Genomic DNA, 21,199 nt, shown 5'->3' with positions numbered 1-21,199 from the left:
TTGCTACGCGTCGTTCTTCTTTAATAAACTGAGGTTTACTACTTCAGTTTCCAAAGCAAAGCGATACCAATAGCATTCAGGAAAATTCAATGTTCATTCTGGTCACATCAGACTGCACTACCCTTCCCTCAAAGGGTGCCCCAACAGGTCACCCCGTTGTCTAGTCAATTACTAATCCTATTTGATCCATAACCTTCTATGCACTGGTGATTCAAGTACTCATCTTGATACTTCTTAATTGTTGTGAGAGTCTCTACTTTTATCACCCACTCAGGGAGTGTCATTAATCCAGTCTTGAACTGCTACACAACTATCCTACCTGTTCCAATACATTGAGTGAAACAAAAAATAGTCCACAGTAGATGCTATTTCATTGGCCCTTCACTCAACCCTGGAACACCTGGACAGTGAAGATGCATACATCAGGATGTTCTTCATTGACTACAGCTCAGCATTCAACACTATCATCATCCTCTCAAAACTCATCACTATGCTCCAAGACCTGGGCCTCAATACATCCTTGTGCAACTAAATCCTCAATGTCCTCACTTGCAGACCCCAGTCAGGACGGATTAGCAACAACACCTTCACAATCTCCATCAGCACAAGTGTACCTGTCATACGGAGGTGGCTGGGGACAGACCCAAGTGCAAGACACAGACACTGAAGTACTAGGCAGGAGGCTGGAATCTTCAGGCTTGAGGCGAGGCAGGCTCCTCCTGGGTAGGGCGCGGATCAGCACCCGATGGAGGCATGGGACAGGAAGGGACAGAACCAACAGCAGGTACCGTCAAGACAGCCTGGCTTACCTGACGGAGGCAAGGGACAGAACCAACTGCAGGTAACGGCAAGACAGCCTGGCTTACCTGGGCGGAGGCAAGGGACAGGAAGGGAGCTAGGTACAGGGTGGCTCCAGGACAAGACTGCAGGCGAGACGAGGCAAGAGTTACCAGCAAGACAAGGCAAGGCTTCAGGCAAAGCAAGGCGAGACAAGAACTTCAGGTGAGGTGAGAGTTACCAGCAAGACAAGGCAAGGCTTAAGGCAAGGCTTCAGGCAAAGCAAGGTGAGACGAGAACTTCAGGCGAGGCGAGAGTTACAGGCAAGACAAGGCAGGGCTTCAGGCAAGGAAACAGAAGGCAGAGGAAGGGATACAAGGAGTAAGGACAAGAACAATCCAGCACCCATGCCCTGGTCTCTGAAGGTATTTATGCAGACAGGCCCAAAGCGCATCAGCTGCCTCAATTAGAGGTCAACAAGAACAGAAACAGGGTAGACAGGAAAACCTGGAGCAAGGGTCGATGGACCGGACTGTGAACCGGACTACGGACTTCACGGACCGGACCATGACAGTACCACAGGGCTGTGTGCTTAGTCCCCTACTCTACTCGCTTTATACTGATGACCGTGAGGGTAATTACAGTTCCAATGCCATATCTAAGTTTGCTGATGGCACTACTGTTGTTGGCTGAATCAAAGGTGGTGAGGAATCAGCATGTAGGATGGTGTTTGAAAATATGGCTGAGTGGTGCCACAACAACAACATCTCACTCAACGTTAGCAAAACCAAAAAGCTGAATGTTGACTACAGGAGGAAGAAACTGAAGGACTATGAGCCATTCCTCTTGAGGGGATCAGAGGTGGAGAGGGTCCTTGGTATTATCATTTCACAAAATCTGTCCTGGGACTAGAACCTCTACCTTCACAGAAGTTTGCACAGATTCAGCGTGTCACCTAAAACTTTGACAAACATCTATGATTCACAGTGGAGAATATCTTAACTGGTTGCATCCTGATCTAGAATGTCCAGGAACAGAAAAATCAATCGAAAGTGGTGGATACAACCCAGTCGATCACAGGAAAAGCCCTCTCCATTATTTACATGGAGCGCTGCCACAGGAAACCACTCATGAAGGACCCACACCATCCAGCCCATGGCTCTCTTCTTACCATTACCATCGGAGAGGAGGTACAGGAGCCTAAGGTCTCACACCTCCAGATTCAGGAAGTTATTACACGACCAACATCAGTTTTCTGAAACAGCGTTGATGATTCACTCACCAAAACTCTGAACTGATTCTACAACCTACCCACTCACTTTCAAGAACACTTTACAACTCATGTTCTCAGTATTTTTAAAACAATTTTTAATGATAAAAATTAGCTTTATTTATCACATGTACATCAAAACATACAGGAAGGACTCTACAATATGTTCTCAGTATTACTGTTTTCTGTTTGCACAATTTGTCTTCACTTACACATTGGTTGTTTGTCAGTCTTCGGTTTATGTATAGATTTTCATACATTCTATGAATCTCAAGATAACGTATATTTACGTTGATGATAATTTTACTTTGAAATTGAGTTGGCACAGTGAATTTAGCCATAAACCAGATGAAGTCAACGCCTTCTATGCCCACTTTGAAAGGGAGAACATAACAACAGCTGTGAAGATCCCTGCTGCACCCGGTAACCCTGTGATCTCTGTCTTGGAGGCCGATGTTGGGCTGTCTTTAAGGAGGGTGGAAGGTCCCGATGGAGTACCTGGTAAGGCTCTGAAAACCTGTGCCAACCGACTGGCAGGAGTACTCAAAGACATTTTCAACCTCTCACTGCTACGGTCAGAAGTTCCCACCTGCTTCAAAAAGACAACAATTTTACCAGTGCCTAAGAAGAATAATGTGAGCTGCCTTAATGACTATTGCCCGGTAGCACTCACATCTACAGTGATGAAATGCTTTGAGAGGTTGGTCATGGTTAGAATGAACTCCTGATTGATAAGCTACAGAACCTGGGCCACTGTACCTCCCTCTGCAAATAGATCCTTGACTTTCTAACCAGAAGACCACAATCTGTGCGGATTGGTGATAATATTTCCTCCTCTCTGACGATCAACACTTCTGCACCTCAGGGATGTGTGCTTAGCCCACTGCTTTACTCTCTCTATAACCACGACTGTGTGACTAGGCATAGCTCAAGTACCATCTATAAATTCGCTAATACAACCATTTTGGTAGAATCTCAGGTGGTGATGAGAGGGCATACAGGAGCGAGATATATCAATTAGTGGAGCGGTGCCGCAGCAACAACCTGGCACTCAATGTCAGTAAGATGAAACAGCTGATTGTGGACTTCAAGAAGGGTAAAATGAGGGAACACATACCAATCCTCATAGAGGGATCAGAAGTGGAGAGAATGAGAAATTTCAAGTTCCTGGGTGTCAAAATCTGAGGATCTAACCTGATCCCAACATACCGATGCAGCTATAAAGAAGGCAAAACAATGGCTTTAGGAGTTTGAAGAGATTTGGTTTGTCAACTAAAACACTCAAAAACTTCTATAGATATACAGTGGAGAGGATTCTGACAGGCTGCATCACTGTCTGGTGTGGGGGATGAAGGGTAGGGTGCTACTGCACAGGACCAAAAGAAGCTACAGAAAGTTGTAAAATTAGTCAGCTCCATCTTGGGTACTAGCCTCCGTAGTATCCAAGACACCTTCAAGGAGCAGTGCCTCAGAAAGGTGACTTCCATTATTAAGGACCCCCAGCACCCGGGGCATGCCCTTTTCTCACTGTTACCATCAGGTAGGAGGTACAGAAGCCTGAAGGCACACACTCAGTGATTTAGGAACAGCTTCTTTCCCTCTGCCATACGATTCCTGAATGGACATTGAAGCTTTGGACACTACCTCCCTTTTTAAAATAATAATTATTTCTGTTTTGGCATGATTTTAATCTATTCAATATGCCTATATATAGATATATGTGTGTGTGTGTGTGTGTGTGTGTGTGTACGTACCTTAATTAATTAGTTTCTATATAATCATGCAATGTATTGTACTGCTGCTCCTAAGTTAACAAATTTCATGACACATGCTGGTGATAATAAACCTGATTCTGATTCCGAACCATGTGATCTAAGTAGCTGTCAATGACGAGCAGGGGAAAATTATTGAGCTTCAATGGGTGCAATGGATTAGGAACTACTAATGTTTTGATCCATACATTCAGAGCCATTGAATCACACTCCAGCAGATGGGGGACTGAAATTAAATAAATTTGGAATTGAAAGCTGATCTTGACTAAAACTAATTTCTAAAACCAGGGAGAGGAACCTGCCAGAAGTTGATTACATATGTAACTCCAGAGTTGTGAATTTTTTTAATGTTAATTTTTCTGTGACCTCGGAGTCACCAGCAAAATTTTTGCCCCAGAATACTATGCAACTTGAAGGGGAACCTGTAGGGGATGGTGTTCTCTTGCACCTGTGCTTTCTTGATGTTAAGGGAGGCAGGTTTGGGAGGTGCTAATAGTCTTCTGTAGCAATAGCTTCAGAATATTTTATAGATGATACACATGACAGTCTCTCTGATTGACTCTTAACTGTCTCCTTAGTTGAGGAACAATTAGAGATGGCCGATAGAGTAAATGTCAGCATTCATGTGAATGAATAAATAATAATAAGATCCCAAGCTACTGTGTATCTTCTGCTGGCTGGTTACAGCATTGATGAAACGGACTCTTCTGGGAGAAAGTAATACATGAAGGCAGTGTTCATGTGTCAGAGGCACTTAGTTGGATGGGCCAGTGGGTTCTGGCTTAATCCTCACATTCTACTGGGTTAGGAGTCAGTAGCTAGGGCAGCACGCTAGAATAGGGAAAGGGCCAGCTCAGCTGAGGTTCTGACTACTCGCTGCCTTGGCTTCCGCAGGAAGGTAAGGATACTCACAGAGCAGCTCCACAACACTCTGGACAGGCCACCAGATACCTTGCTTCCTGTGCTATCATCCAGAAAGTTTCCTGCAATACTTTCTGTTCATGTTTCTGGAGCCAAACTCCTCTGCCCACCTTTTCCAATTCATTCACACTAGTGTCCCCAGTTTGTCTGTGAGCTAGTAGGGTTGGTCGGTTCCATCTGAGGGGAATAATGCTCATTGTGATTTTTGGCAAGGTATACATCTCTAGTGTTAGAAAATATGTGATAGCATTGCACCAGTGGTAGCTTTATGTGTGCTATCATGCATTTTATAACACTACCCTAAAATAAGCATTTCTTAAAAGTGGCCAATATAAAGTACAACATTAGTAGAGCTACTAGGACTTGATGTTTCAGTCCCTATGATAAGTCGGCACTCTCGATGTTGGCAGTGGGCTTGGAGTGGTGACAAGGAGGGAGGGTAGGTACATCATCGGGGTCATCAGGTGGGCACCCTCCTTCTTTGACGTTTTGTTGATAAGCCCATGACGTCTCCAGAGGGCTCAACGGTGCTACCTGGCGTCCCAGATACACCCCTCTCAGTTCCATACCCTCCTGTCTTCATCTTGTAGCCCAGTTGTCTTTCTTTTTAATCCAAATCCAATTGCTGCTTTCTTCTGCTGCATTTGACAAGGACTTGACTGCTTGTTGGAGGGAGTGACCCTTCACCCCCTTCTTCTTCTATATATATATGTATATTCAACCTAGTGGTATTTTGTCATCAGTGATCCCTCAACATTGAAATTTGTCACAATGATAGCTGAGTTCAAGCACTTTTCATCAAATGTTGCTATAAAATTCTACTTTGAAAACTATGTCATTGGTGGCACTCGCAGTACAGTGCCCAATTTCAGGAGAGTGAATCATTTCATTTTTAGAAACATATTTGTCTGTTCTTTATTTTGGAAAAGTCAATAAAAAACCCTAGGACACATATAATCACATGGATTTGTACAGAATTTATTCAGGAATTCAAATAAGTAATCACTTTTTGTATATATTCCATATTAACATCAGTACAGCAGAAAATGTTACCCCAGCCCCCAAAAGCTTTTTACATGACATGGAGCCTTTCAGAAATTTCACCTTATTACAAAAAATGCAGATTTGATCATACCTCCTGCTTCGGATGAAGATCTCCTACTTGGCCTTTCTGATGTACAGGTATTCTCACCAGCTTCATCAGTAATGCTTTCCTTGACTTTCCTTTTCAGAGTATCTACGTCTCTCTTCATGGTGAAGAGGCTTCAGCATCTTTGGTGACAGTAGATTCTTGGGACTTCTCTTTCTCCAAGTTTTTTAGCAACATCTAAAATAGGGGCATAGTTTCTCACTTTGGCTGCTTCAAGTGATGTTTTCCAGGATTCATAGTCTTGAGGACTAACTAAATGTCATCATCATCTTTTGATGTTTTCTGTGTATAAATATGAAACACAGCATGAAAACAGAAGTACATCTTATATCACTGTGTTGTCACTGCCAGTAATAGATAACATTTGTAGAGATGCTAATTTTAACAACTTTTCTGAAAAACATATAGTCTGAGCTACATTCCCACCAACTTTCAAAGACAAAGCATCAATAATAAGAGAGAACCATCAGTTTGAAGTAGAATGCTTTATTCTGTGTAGGTATAGTTTTGAAAATTGTGTTTTGTCATGGGGTTATAAATCGAGTGATAACACACAGAAAGCTACCAATGCTATCACATATTTTCTAGCACCAGGGGTGTATACCTTGTCAAAAATCACTATAAGAATTATTCCCCCCAGATGGTACCGGTGGCCCAAATTTGGGGTCCTGGCTCACGGACTAAGTTGGAAAAATTAGTGCCCAGCACGCACTGGTTGTTGTTCTTAGTACAGTATTGAATTTTGTTCTTAAGAACAGTAACTGTTGAAAAAAATGTGATGAAAGCCCCTTCTATGTAATTGGGCTTCGAGCTCACCCCCAGAAAGCGTGCAGTTACAATTTAGGAGTAGGTTCCACTTCTTGCTGACAGTTTATTCGGCATGCACCTTTTACCTACTGCAAACGTTTCAAAAGGTCATCGACCTGTTCACTCTACTGATGTCTCTTGACTTACCGTGAGGCCACAATTTTCCCCCAGTTGTGAGGAAGAGTCGCTGAACCGAAACGTTGACTGTTTTCTCTTCCACTGATGCTTCTGGACTAGCTGAGTTCTTCGAACGTTTCTGTTGTACCAAAATCTAGCGCCTGCAGTTTCGATTGTTTTCTAAACAAAAGCGGCACAAACAAATAGTTGAACTCAGCTATCATTGTGACAAATCTCAATGTTGAGGGATCACTGATGACAAAATACCACTAGGTTGAATATATATGTTGTACTTTATATTGGCCACTTTTCAGAAATGCTTATTTTAGGGTAGTGTTATAAAATGCATGATAGCACACATAAAGCTACCACTGGTGCAATGCTATCACATATTGTCTAACACTAGAGATGTATACCTTACCAAAAATCACTATAAGAATTATTCCCTTCAGATGGTACCGACCAACCCTACTGGCTCACGGACTAATAATGATTTACAGTCCACCGTCTATCATCGAATAACTTCCGATCACAGAGAGAGAGTGAGAGGGTTCAGATCAGGGGAGTAAAGCATTGTCCTTGGATGCTAGAAGGAGTTTGCGGTATCAAAAGACAGCAACTAAATTGCCGAATCTCTGGGTGATTGTGGTTAATCCACATCCCCCCTCAGCGCAGGCTGTGTAATTCCTCCAAACCAGAGGCACCAGTAAGGTCATTAGAATTCGTAAACAAAAAAAAATGCCCGACTCGATCCAAGCATAAACTCATTTTAACTCGCCTAAAGGGGATATTGACGAAGGTTCCATATATTCTGTGCATTTTCATTTCTCAATGCTATCTTCCCAGAATATTTGCAGCGTTTATGATTTCTCGTGTTTTCAGACTGATCCCCTCTTCAGCCCGCATCTTCCGAATGCTTAGTTAACACGATTTACCTACCATGCTGCTTCAATTATTTCTGTTGGTAAGTACACCCCCACTATGAAACTGAGCTAAGAAGACCGGGGAAGTCACAAATACTATTTGTGATCTTTACCGCCTTCGATCAGGCGACAGAAACAGTGAGGCGAACAGAGGACGCATTAACCAGAGCTCTCATTCCGCTTCAATTTGAAGCGACCTCTGGTGGGCAGTATGTAGTCGGTCCCCGGGTGAGCACAAGTTCTGGTTGTGCTGGGATGCCCCGTTAATGGAGGATGGTATTTGGCCCATGAAGGGTCGTCACTCGAACCGAGCACAGGAAAGTTGTCAGTTGTGTGTGGAACTCGAACCCAGCAGGAATTAAAAGCAGCAGCGGAAAAAAAAATGTAAAATGGTGGAAAAGAATCCACCACCCACTCTGCCAAATTGTTTTTTTACACGTGGGAGTCTAAAATATAGTAAGTGCATGGGGGGGGGGGAGCGAGGGAGGATGTAAAAGTCTGACAATTAGGCGATCTTTGCTCAAATGCTCCAGATGTCTCCACACCAGCTGTTATTGGAGTGCGGTGAGACTGAATTCGCTTACAGTAAGTTCAGCACAGACCACACACCGATACTGACCAGGAGTAGCTAGTTTAATCACTGGAACTGTCACTTAGACACTTTCTCTACAATTCTGTTTCACGTTCCTGGGTTTAGATATTCTCCCAATGATTCCTTGTTGCATTTTTTAAATATCTTCTCTCTGAAAATCTCGTCCTTTAAGGAAAATAAAAGCTGAAAGAAACGGAACTACCTGTTTCTCTGTGAAAGTCTGCAAAGGTCCCATATTGGGAAGGGCTGTGTTTTCAAGACTATTTGTATTTTTTTAATGTCAGTCCCTTTCACAAATCCTGAGAATTAATTAAAATGAAGAGGCCATTTTTGTGGCACTTTCAACAGAAAACACATGTAAATGATGATTGATAATTGATGAAAATGATTAATTTCTTCCAAAATCCATTTAACTATAGGGACTGATCTAAAATCAAATTATATTTGCATAAAACATTTCACAACAATACTGGTTCCATGTAAATGAACATAACAGAACTGTAATCAATTAAAATACAAATATGAATCTGACAATATTAACAAGTTTTTCTAATTCATATTTAATATAATTTCCAAATATAGTTTATGTACATTTTGGTTGTGATTTTTTTCTCTACATATTTTTAAAAAAATATTAATTTGAATATCTATATTAATGGATGAACTACAAAGTTAAAAGGAAAAATGGAGGCATTTAATTGCATAATTATGAAGGTTGTCGCGATGTGGAGCAGCGGAGGATGCTGTACAATGGCTGCATGTTAATGAGTAGATGGTAATCTTTCTTTACAAAGTCAAATTTATGCAGATGATGCTGTAGGTCAGAGCTGACTGACGTCATTAGTCTCAGCCACCTGCCTGAAGAGGGGGTGAAACAGACTCTCTGCGAAATCCACCAAACTTTGCCATTTCGGGCTGGTCGTAGCGCTCAGCGCCCGGCTGGGCATGAGCTGGATGGCCAGGTGAGTGATATAACCTGGCTTCTTCCTCTGATCAGGCTGTAAAACCTCCTCATGTAGGGCCCGCAGCAGTTTGGGGATCAGCGTGCGTGCGTGTGATTGCTGTGCAGTTTTTATCTTTTTTTCTTGTGCTTGTATCACTTCCTCCTGCGGCCGGCTCCTGGGCATCTCACTGGGTCTTAGAGTCCGCGTAATCAAATACACACAGAAAGAGCCCGCAGGGTCCTAGTAACCGACATGTTCGCACAGCGTATCAACATAGTCGTTAGTCGTTAATTCTTCCATAGTTGCATTCGATACTTTGGTACACGAATAAATACAGACACATATATACATAATTTGCTAGAGCTGTTGGGGAAAGCTTAAACTAATTTGGCAGGGGGATGGGAACCGGAGTGGTAAGGCAGGGGACTGGGCAGTTAGTAGACAAGTAGATGCAGTGTGTAGTGAGACTGAGGAAGGACAGGCAGATAATAGGGCAAAATTGCAGTCAGAGGGATGAGATAAATGAAGTGTCTTTAAACTAAATAGTAGGTTTGATAGTACAATGGTTTGGAAAAGTGAGGATAAAGTAAAAGCGGAGGAGAGTGCAAGAGAGGTTACAAAAGTCTCCAGAATAAAAAAAACAAAAAGTTTAGTAAAGGATAGGAATTTAACTTCCGGTAACATGGGGGCAAAGTTGAAAAGGGTGATTAATGCTCGACTGAAGGTGTTATATTTGAATGCGCGCCGTATACAGAATAGGGTAAATGGTCTTGTTGCGCATTTAGAGATTGGCAGGTATGACGTGCGGGCATCGCGGAGTCGTGGCTGAAAGATCGTAGTTGGGAGCTTAACATCCAAGGATATACATTGTATAGGTTAGAGTGGCTCTGTTGGTTTAAAAAAAAGTAATCCTTAGAAAGAGGATTGAAAGATGTAGTATTCTTTTGGGAAGGGTAAAAAGACCCAGATGGGAATTAAATATAGGCCTCTGAATAGTAGCCAGGATGTGGGATGCAAGTTATATCGGAAGATAGAAAGGCCTGTGAAAAGGGCAATGTTGCAATAGTCATGAGAGATCTCAATATGCAGGTGGATTGGGAAAATCAGGTTGGTGCTGGATTCCAAGAGAAGGAATTTGTCGAATGCCTCCAAGATGTCTTTTTGGAGCAGTTTGTGATAGCGCCCACTTAGGAATGGCAATTCTGGATTTGGTGTTGTGTAATGAACCAAATTTCATTAGCAAGCTTAAGGTAAAGGAACCCTTAGGAAGCAGTGATCATAATATTAGAATTCACCCTATGGTTTGAGAGGGAGAGGATAAAGTCAGATGTATCAGTATTACAGTGGAGTAAAGAGAATTACAGAGACATGAGAGAGGAGCCGGCCAAAGTTGTTTGGAATGGGACACTTGCAGGGATGACGGCAGAACAGCAGTGGCTGGAGTTTCTGTGGGCAATTCAGAAGGCGCAGAATAGATACATCCCAAAGAGGAAGAAGTATTTTAAAGGGAGGATGGGGCAACTGTGGCTGATAAGGGAAGTCAAAGACAGCATAAAAACAAAGGAGGGGACATATAATATAGCAAACATTAATGAGAAGTTAGAGTATTGGGAAGCTTTTAAAAACCAACAGAAAACAACTAAAAAAAGCCACAAGGAGAGAAAAGATGAAATTTGAAGGTAAGCTAGCCAATAATACCAAAAGTTGTTTCTGATATATAAAAAGTAAAAGAGAGGTGTAAGTGGATATCGGCCCGCTGGAAAGTGACACTAGAGAGGTAGTAATGGAGGATAAAGAAATGGCAGACAAACTGAATAAGTATTTTGCATCAGTCTTCACTGTGGAAGGCCACCAGTACAATGCCAGAGATTCAAGAGCATCGGGGCAGAAATGAATGTAGATATTTGGGAAGCTGAAAGGTCTGAAGGTAGATAAGTCACCTGGAGCATTTGGACTACATCCTAGGGTTCTGAAAGAGATAGCTGAAGAGATTGTGGAGGCATTAATAATGATCATTCAAGAATCACAAGGTTCTGGAATGGTTCCCAGAGTAGTGGAAAATTGCAAATATCACTCCACTCTTTAAGAAGAGAGGAAATTAAAGGATGGGAAACTATAGGCCAGTTAGCCTGACCTCAGTGGTTGGTGAGATGTTGGAGTCTGTTATTAAGGATGAAGTTTTGGGGTACTTTGCGGCACATGATAAAATAGACCAAAGTCAGCATAGTTTCCTTAAGGGGAATGTTGCCTGACAAATCTGTTGGAATTCTTTGAGGAAATAACAAACAAGATGTACAAAGGAAAATTGGTGGATGTTGTGTATGTAGATTTTCAGAAGGCCTTTGACAAGGTGCTGCACACATGAGGCTGCTAAACAAGATAAGAGCCCGTGGTATGACAGGATAGATACTATCATGGATAAAAGATTAGCTGACTGGCAAGAGGCAAAGAGTGGGCATAAAGGGGACTTTTTCTGATTTGCTGCCAGTGACTAGTGTTGCACAGGGGTCAATTTTGGAACTGCTTTTCACATTATATGTCAATGATTTGGATGATGGAATTGATGGCTTTATGGCCATGTTTGCAGATGGTAGGAAGATAGGTGGAAAGCAGGTAGTGTTGAAGAAGCAGTGAGGCTACAGAATGATTACGAGAATGGGCAAGGAAGTAGCAGATGGATTACAGTGGAAGGAAGTGTATTGTCATGTGTATGGTAGAAGGAATAAAAGTTTAGACTATTTTCTAAATGGGAGAAAATTCAGAAATCAGAGGTGCAAAGAGACTTACCAATCCTCATGCAGAATTCCCTAAAGGTTAACTTGCAGATTGAGTTGATGGTAAGGAAGACAAATGCAATGTGAGCATTGATTTTGAGAGGACTAGAATATAAGAGCAAGGATGCAATGCTAAGGCTGTATAAGGCATTGGTCAGACTGCACTTGGTCTATTTTGAGCAGCTTTGGGGTGCTTATCTAAGAAACAAGGTGCTTGCATTGGAGAGGGTCCACAGGAGATTCATGAAAATTATTCTAGGAATGAAATGGTTAACATTTGAGAAGTGTTTGATTGGGTTCTCACTTAAATCTATTGAGTATTGAAATACCTAGATAGAGAGGACATGGAGAGAATGTTTCCTGTAGTGGGAGAGTCTAGGACCAGAGGGCACAGCCTCAGAATATAAGTGTGTCAGTTTAGAACAGAGATGAGGAATTTCTTTAACTAGGGATAATAAATCAACCATTGTGGGATGGTAGAGCAGACTTGAAGGGCTGAATGGCCTAATTCTGTTCCTCTGTCTTATGCTCTTAAGGTTTACTCTGCATTTTTTTTCCATTAATTGTAAGAAGATTGCATGAATTTTGCAAAATAAGAGATATAGAGTTGGTTTGAGGTAGTGAACCATATCATTGATCTTCTTTACAGTAGGTAACCTAATCACCTGGTGCAAGATATTAACTAGTGTAAAGTTTTCAATGCTGGATCCTAGTAAGTCATTGTCTGTGTTATTATTGTTGTACCTAGACTTTCATTTGGGTCAGAATCATAAAAGATCCATTGCTGTGAAATTCCCAATGCACTTCCTGTTTCCTCAGATTGTCACTTATGAGTTTAAAGATGGAGATACAGCACAGAAAGAGGCCCTTCAGCCCACTGTCCATGCAGGCCATAGCCACCCAGTTTTTACACTAACCCATTTTATTCTCCCCATATTCCCATCTACTGTCTGCAGATTCTACCACTCACATACACCCTCAGGGACAATGAACCTACCAACCCGCATGTCTTTGGGATGCAGAAGGAAATGAGAGCACCTCAGGGAAACCCACACAGTAACAGGAAGAACATACAAACTCTATACAGACATTTTGTACTTTAGCCACTTCGGTATCAAGTAAGATGAGAAATGTTGGCAATAGGTGACATAGGATTAGCTGTGTAAACTAATACCAGTCTGACTCAGACTCAGACAGTAAATGGATAAAATGTTTGTGAGAGAAAAACAAGACCTATCATTTCAGGGTTCTGGTAGGTTGAATTAAAGAAAAAAAAAATGATAGAATCTTTCAGCAAGTCAGACAGCATCTGTGGAAAGAAAAACCCAATTAATGGGTAAGATGACCCTTCATCTGAAAAATTGACTCTGTTCCTCTCTCCACAGATGTTGCTGAGCATTTCCAACATTTCCTGTTTTTATTTTAAAACTATAATTATATACTTGTGAAGAACAGATGTCTACAGATCCTTCTCTACAGCCAAAGTGCTAGCGATAAAGGGAGATTTTTGTCTTTAACAGCTGCTTAGAGACAAGTGGTCACATGTTTAAAACCAACAAATCTTCCACCTGAGAGCCCCAATTGGGAATACTGACTCGCTCTTTGTGGAGAACATAAGAAATGGGAACAGGAAGCAGCCATTCAGCCCCTCATTCCTGCTTTGCCATTCAATAAGATCGTAGGTGATCTATTTTGGTACCATTTTCCTTTGATTTCTTTAAAAAATAAAAATCTATCACTTTATCTCTTGAATGTACTGGATATCCACAGGTATAGAATTCCAACCATCAATATCTCTGAGTGAACAACATTCTTAACTCTACCTTGAACGGCCAATCCCTTATGCTGACACTGTGACCCTGATTCTCAACATTACAGCCAGAGGGAAACATCAGCCCTATGTTGATTCTGTCAAGACCCATCAAACTTTTTTGTGTTTCAATGAGGTTCACTACTTTGATGTACATAGTTTAGTGCCTTGTGATTTCTCCAGAGGATGCTCTCCGCTTCCATCATTCCAGGAAGAAGGCAATAGAAGCCCTGTCAATGAAACATTTAGAGTCACAGAGTTATATAGCATGGAAATGGGCCTTTTGGCCCATCGAGTCAGTGCTCAGCACTCAGCCACTCACTACACTAATTCCATTTTATTCTTCCCATATTCTAATTCTCCCCAAACTCTACTATTCAGCTATACTAGGGACATTATGCAGTGGCCAATTAAACAATCAGCTTGTACACCTTTGGGATGTGGGAGAAAACCAGAGCACCTGGGGAAACCCACACAGCACGGAGAATGTGCAAATTCCACCCGCAGACAAGACCTGGGGTCAGGATTGAACCTGGGTGTCTGGCATTATGAGGCAGTGGCTCTACTAGCTGCACCACTGTGCCACCAAAGGAAAGAGATCAATTTCCAGACAAAGTGAGTGAGGAGAGAGCAGAAATATGCTTATGGGATTTAAAATCAGCCACGATCACGTCAATTGGAGAAGCAGCTTTGAAGGACTGAAGACCTAGTCTTCCTCCTACTTTCTATGTTTCTATGGCATTGACTTAGATTTGCAAATATTGTGAGCATTGACTGCCTTTAGGTAACTTACTAAAAATGGGCACTTTCATGAGTGCAGAATGTCAGTGCCAGTAAAGGTACTTAAGGGGATATTAAAAGCAAGACTGGAGGCCTGGAGGTGGCTTGTCTTGGGGTTGGAGGCTTGTCTGTATGCCTTTTCAGGGTGCCTTTTATGGAAGCGTCTTGCAATCTTGATGGTTTCATGGCTTCATTAGACAGTACAGTATTACAAATAAGACACATGGAGTATTGCGGATCTGACAGGAACAGAATAAAATCATACTCCAGGTATGTAACATCGTATTGATGCACTTTCTGTAGTTTCTGTTTCTTAGTAGGATTAGAATTCAAGGCTTCACCACCTTCAGACTCATAGAGTACATACCTATCATTCATTAATGGGGCTAAATTAAAATTAAAAATGAACACAGATGGGGAATGCCTCTCGGATGTTGACGATGGCAGTGAGTTGACACAGTCGGTCAGGTCTCATGCCTCAAGTTAGGGTGCCGCTTACTGTCTCCCCCCCCCCCCCACCAATAATCAATATAATACAATATCTTGTAATATCTGCTATCAACAAGGTTATAGTTCATCCATTAAATAGCAGAGTATTTTGCCAGTTATGCCAAGATAGCAATGAAGAGTTGGATGCTTGTTTCTCCACACTGAACTGTGTTGGCTGTCAAAAGGCTGCTGCTTAAAATATTTCTTTGATCTTTTTGATACTGTGGTTGAATTTTTGCTCAAAATCAACAAGAGCTTGGGAAACAAGATTGAACTTCTACTGGGAGATGTGGCATACCTAGTTGATCTGTATGACAAAATGAACATTCTAAATATGAAACTGCAGGGTGAGGTTTTCAATTTAATCCAGGCCAAAATTGCAGTTTCCACTTTTATCAGAAAATTGGAAATATATAAACAAAATATTGGGAGTGGAATGTTCTCACAGTTTTCCTGCGTGAAAAGTGTGATACTCTCTATCACAGATCGTGATTTGCAAGAGTACTGCTTATACCTGCAGTCACTGAAGAAGGATTTTCAGAATCAATTCAAGGATTTGAACAATCTGGATATTCCAGACTGGGTAATTAACCCATTTCTTTGCAAGGTGGAAGAACAGGAAGAGAGCTTGCAAGAAGAAATTATCAAAATTCAGAATGATGAAGAAGCAAACATGCTTTTCAAAAATGTCAGCTTTTGTGGTATGTGGCTACACTGTCATACGAAGTTTCCTGGTCTTTGGCAAAGAGCTAAACTGCTGTTCATTGCATTCCCATCCTCCTACCTTGTTGAGAGAGGCTCAGTGCAGTGAACCATATACTCATTTCAAAAAAAAACAGAAACCACTTAGATGTTGTTATGTGTGGGGACTTTAAACCTTTTGCTGTCACAGCTTGAATCAGATATTTCAACTCTTGCTAAAAACCATCAAGCTCAAGGATCACATTGATATTGAAGCTGCAGTACAGCACACAAGTACTGTGTAAGCTAGATTTAAAGTCAAATAAAAATTTAAAGCAGAATCATTTTTCTCATGTGGTAGATATGTTTTTACACTATTGGGGCGACAGAAAGTATATTGTGTGTAAGAGGGGCGTTGGGAAATATGAAGGTGCTTTAGGGTTTTGTTGGGCTTAAAAAGGTTGGGAAACACTGTAGATTATATAAAGGGCATGAAGTAGGAAAGGCCCTAAGTATTGTCAGATGCAATGTGCAGAACGTTGTAGGGATATGCTATTTAATAATAAGGGGACTTGCAGTTACTTTGTTATAATTGCATTTTCCAATAATGAATCACAGTGGTTATTGTTATGGAAGGCAACACAGCAAACTGTTTTGAACAACATTCTGCAAATGCCCGTAAAATGTCACCTTAGGTTTCATGTTAGAGATCTTGAGAGATAAGGAGGTAAATATTTTACAAACTGAGCCCAGCTGTCACAAAAGGAATTTTCCAGATGATAGCTTTTTATTTTGTTTATAGTTCTCAACTTGTGTCCTTGCATCATGACCCCAACAGTAATGCTATTATTGGTACAGTGTCTATCTATAAAAAGTATTCTCCCTCTTGGAAGTTTCAGTGTTTTATTGTTTTTCAACATTGTATCACAGTGGACTTAATTTGGCTTTTTTGACACTGATCAACAGAAAAAGACTCTTTCATGTCAAAGTGAAAACAGATCTCTACAAAGTGATCTAAATGAATTACAACTATAAAACAAAAATAATTGATTGCATAAGTGTTCACCCTCTTCAAGTCAGTATTTAGTAGATGTACCTTTGGCAGCAATTACAGCTTGGAGTCTGTGTGGATAGGTCTCTATCAGCTTTGCACATCTGGACATAGCAATTTATCACCATTTTTCTTTACAAAACTGCTCAAGCTCTGTCAGATTGCATGGGGATTGTGAGTGAACATCCCTTTTCAAGTCGAGCCACAAATTCTCAAATGGATTGAGGTCTAGACTCTGATTTGGCCACTCCAGGACATTAACTTTGTTGTTTTAAGCCATTCCTGTGTAGCTTTGGCTTTTTGCTTGGAGTAATTGTCTTGCTGGAAAACAAATCTTCTCCTAAGTCGCAGTTCTCTTGCAAACTGCATCAGGTTTTCCTCCAGGATATCCCTGTATTTTGCTGCGTTCGTTTTACCCTCTACCTTAGCAAGCCTTGCAGGGCCTGCTGCAGAGAAGGATCCCCACAGCATGATGCAGCCACCACCATGCCTCACAGTAGAGATGGTGTGTTTTTGATGATGTGCAGTGTTTGGCTTGCACCAAACGTAGCGTAAAGTCTGATGGCCAAAAAGCTCAAATTTGATTCTAGCTGACTTCAGAGTCTCCCACATGCCTTTTGGCAAACTCTAGCTGAGATTTTATGAGAGCTTTTTTCAACAGTGGCTTTCTCTGTGTCACTCTCCCATAAAGCTGCGACTGGTGAAGCACCTGGGCAACAGTTGTTGTATGCGCAGTCTCTCCCATCTCCACTACTGAAGCTTGTAACTCTTCCAGAGTTGTCATAGGTCTCTTGGTGGCCTCCCTCACCAGTTCCCTTCTTGCATGGTCACTTAGTTTTTGAGGATGGCCTGCTGTCGGCAGATTTACAGCTCATCTGTATTCTTTCCATTTTTTGATGATTGACTTAACCGTATTTCAAGGCATATTCAGTGACTTGGAAATTTTTTTGTATCCATCTCCTGACTTGTGCTTTTCAGTAACCTTTTTGTAGAGTTGTTTGGAGGGTTCTTTTGGCTTCATGGTGTAGTTTTTGCCAGGGTACTGACTCAACAGTTGCACCTTCCAGATACAGGTGTATTTTTACTACAATCATTTGAAACACCTTGACTTCACATAGATCTCCAAAAACAGATCTCCATTTAACTAATCATGCGACTTCTGAAACCAGTGACGATTTCGTGTGTCATTAAGGGGGGGGGGGTAGATACTTATGCAATTAAATTGGATCACATTGTAAAGATCTGTTTTCACGGGATAAAGGGGAAGCCTTTTAGGACCGAGATGAGGAAAAACTTCTTCACACAGAGAGTGGTGAATCTGTGGAATTCTCTGCCACAGGAAGCAGTTGAGGCCAGTTCATTGGCTATATTTAAGAGGGAATTAGATATGGCCCTTGTGGCTAAAGGGATCAGGGGGTATGGAGGGAAGGCTGGTACAGAGTTCTGAGTTGGATGATCAGCCATAATCATACTGAATGACGGTGCAGGATCGAAGGGCCGAATGGCCTACTCCTGCACCTATTTTCTATGTTTCTAAGAGTCTTTTTCTGTTGATCAGTGTCAAAAAAAAACAAATTAAATCCACTGTAATTCAATGTTGTAAAACAATAAAACATGAAAATTTCCAAGGGGGAGTGAATACTCTTTATAAATATGTGCATGAAATCTGCATACTCAGCATAGACTGGGAATAGAACATAGAACATCTCTAGTCTATATGGCTCAAAATTGCAAGTTCCCTCAAACTGCTACTGGGGCAGAAGAATTTTGAATTAAAAAATATGGCAACAGCCACCAGTTCAATTCCACAAAGCATGGCAATTTTGGAAACTGTTCTTGCCTTGATTGACCACGTGATGTTGTTTGAGGGTTGCAACGCAAGGTTACTTGTAGATTGGTTACCGTGGCTTCCTCTGTTGACTATTTAGTGTTTAAAATAGTGAAAATGACCAAAAGAGAAATTGCAAGTAGTGCCAAGATCCTGCTAATTATTATGGGGAGCAAATGACACAGAGCTGGTGCAGTGCTGTACAAAGCAGTTCATGTACATGCTGAATCCCTTTCCGGAATGATATGCTAAGTGGAGGTCTTGCAGCTACACACAGGAAGAAAGAGATAGTTGTTGCCTTTTTGCAAGCTTTGTAACACTCACTTTTGTACATCTCCCAACAGGGTTTTATAGAATAGTTTCAGCAAAGATTGGAGGCAGAAATCTTGGTCACTCTCCTGGAGTTGCAGTAAGGGCAGCCATGATCTTATTGAATGGCAGAGTATGTTTTAGTGGTCAAGTCCTCATTTGTATGTTTGTATAACCAAGTACATTCTGTAAGAGATGGAGGCTGCGAATGACTTTGTTTCTTTATTCTCAAAGTGGAATTACCCTGGGGAAACTAGGCCAGAATTTGTTTAAAATGAATGCTGGAAATCTAAAATAATTGCTGAAAATGTTGAAAACACTCAGCAGCTCAAAAAGCATCAGTGGGGGGAGAAACAGAGTCAATGTTTCAGGACTGAGATCCTTCATGCTCTAAACAGATCTTTTATTGCACTTTGCTTCCTTTTTCACTGATAGTTTGGACAACTTTCTACTTTCTGACAACAGAAGGAGTTGTCCAAATTAACTTCAGCTCTAGACATTTCTCTCTAGCCCTGTAAGACATTATTTTTCTGCTTACTAAGCAAATTCTTTTGAGGGTTAGGAATAAGATTTTTAAAGGATACTTGTATTGGTATGTATGTCTTGCCACTTGAGATATATCTGAGATATACTGGGCCTCCTATCCAGCCATTTCCTTGGATGTTGATGTTTTATTGTAAAGTTTTATTTCTATAAAAGTGGGGGGGGGGAAGTACAACTTCTGCTTGCTTTGATGTTTTAGTGGAGCTTTCCTTACATTCATAGTGTTGTCAAGATAACACATGCATAGCATTATTAGATCTATAAATAGTTGTGCTAGTGCATCCTCTGTACAAGGCATCTTTGCTACTCCTGTGTTTGAGAGGCTTTTACACAGGTCTTAGCCCCTCAGTGTCTCATGGCTGCAAGACTGAGACTGCAGTCCTTCCCCATAAAGCTTTTGCATTGACTGCTGCAGCTGGGAATATGTTTGGTGGCAGCATTCCTTTACAGATATCTTGTTACAAATATCTAGGGTTATTCTGTTGTAACTGGTGCCATGAGTTTGGAGTTACATACTATGCCTAGAGAATGAAGAGACCATGTGACACAGAATCCCTTTGAAGTAACAAAGTATTTTGAAAACCATTAAACTGGATGAGTCCCCAGGGCCTGATGGGATCTTATCCCAGGATACTGAGGGAAGCAAGAGAGGAGATTGCTGGGGCTTTGTCAGAGATCTTTATATACTCTTTAGCCGCAGGCACGGTCATAGGGTCGTAGAGAAGTACAGCACAGAAACAGGCCCTTTGGCCCATGTTGTCCGTGCTGAAACCATTTGAACTGCCTACTCCCATTGATCTGCACTGGGACCACAGCCCTCCATACCATCCATGTACCTATCCAAACTTCTCTTAAACATTGAAATTGAACTTGCATGCACCACTTGTGCTAGCAGCTCGTTCCACACACAACCCTCTGAATAAAGAAGTTTTTCCTGATGGTCCCTGTAAACTTTTCATCTTTCACCCTTAACCCATGACCTTTGGTTTCAGTCCCACCCAACCTCAGTGGAAAAAAGCTGCTTGCATTAGTCCTATCAATACCCCTCATAATGTTGTGTACGTCAATCCTCTCAATCTTCTACATTCTAAGTGCAGTCCTCACCTTTTCAGTATTTCCATATAACTCAGGTCCTCCAGTCCCAGCAACATTCCTGTAAATTTTCTTAGTACTCTTTCAACCTTGTTTACATCTTTCCTAGATAGGTGACCAAAACTACAGACAATAGTCCAAATTAGGCCTCACGAATGTCTTATACAATTTCAACATAACATCCCAATACTTTGATTTATGCCAAAAGCTTTCTTTACAACTGTAACGTTCTGTTATATTGGCTCGTGTATGTCTAGGGGAAATCCCGCCCAGCACCTGCTTCAACACTCCCCTCAGGGTCAGTCGTCGCCCGAATCAATCACAAACATCAATCATCAGCCAGCACACCCAGTAAATTTTAACAAATACACTTTATAGATATTACTAATTCTATGACATTAATATACATTTGATACAGAGAGGAAAGTAATGGGAAAAAAAAAGGCGCCAACACTTATTAAAGTCCAAGTTCTTCGCGCGCTACCGTTGGAGCTCAATTCGACGTCAGACAACCACCCGAATTCCGTCGACTCAGGGCTCGGGACCACCCGGAGTGATCGACCGGAGCC

At 41.5% G+C, this 21,199-nt stretch overlaps 1 protein-coding gene and 1 long non-coding RNA gene across 4 annotated transcripts in view; one reads left to right on the top strand and one right to left on the bottom strand.

Moving 5' to 3' along the window:
* Nucleotides 1-5,707: 5,707 nt before the first annotated feature.
* Nucleotides 5,708-7,902, bottom strand: LOC140191726 (uncharacterized). Its single transcript, XR_011883894.1, has 3 exons — nucleotides 7,754-7,902; nucleotides 6,845-6,994; nucleotides 5,708-6,172 (listed from the first exon to the last, which is right to left on the bottom strand). It is a non-coding gene; the product is annotated as an uncharacterized lncRNA (long non-coding RNA).
* A 1,267-nt stretch (nucleotides 7,903-9,169) lies between these two features.
* The window catches only part of LOC140191890 (bromodomain adjacent to zinc finger domain protein 2A-like), a 140,395-nt gene continuing 128,365 nt past the window's right edge, over nucleotides 9,170-21,199 (top strand). For 2 of the 3 annotated variants that reach the window (XR_011883953.1, XM_072249714.1), the window contains exon 1: nucleotides 15,700-15,827. Coding sequence is in view for 1 of the 3 variants with exons in the window: in XM_072249714.1 (XP_072105815.1) it covers nucleotides 15,800-15,827 (28 nt within the window). In the remaining 2 variants the exon portion in view is untranslated. Of the gene's footprint in view, nucleotides 9,292-15,699; nucleotides 15,828-21,199 lie in introns of those variants that run through there. The other variant, XM_072249715.1, reaches the window with a different exon arrangement.

This window comes from Mobula birostris, chromosome X, assembly GCF_030028105.1.
Source record: "Mobula birostris isolate sMobBir1 chromosome X, sMobBir1.hap1, whole genome shotgun sequence".
In the NCBI taxonomy this organism is placed as follows: Eukaryota; Metazoa; Chordata; class Chondrichthyes; order Myliobatiformes; family Myliobatidae; genus Mobula; species Mobula birostris.
This window is presented reverse-complemented; position numbering and strand designations above follow the sequence as displayed.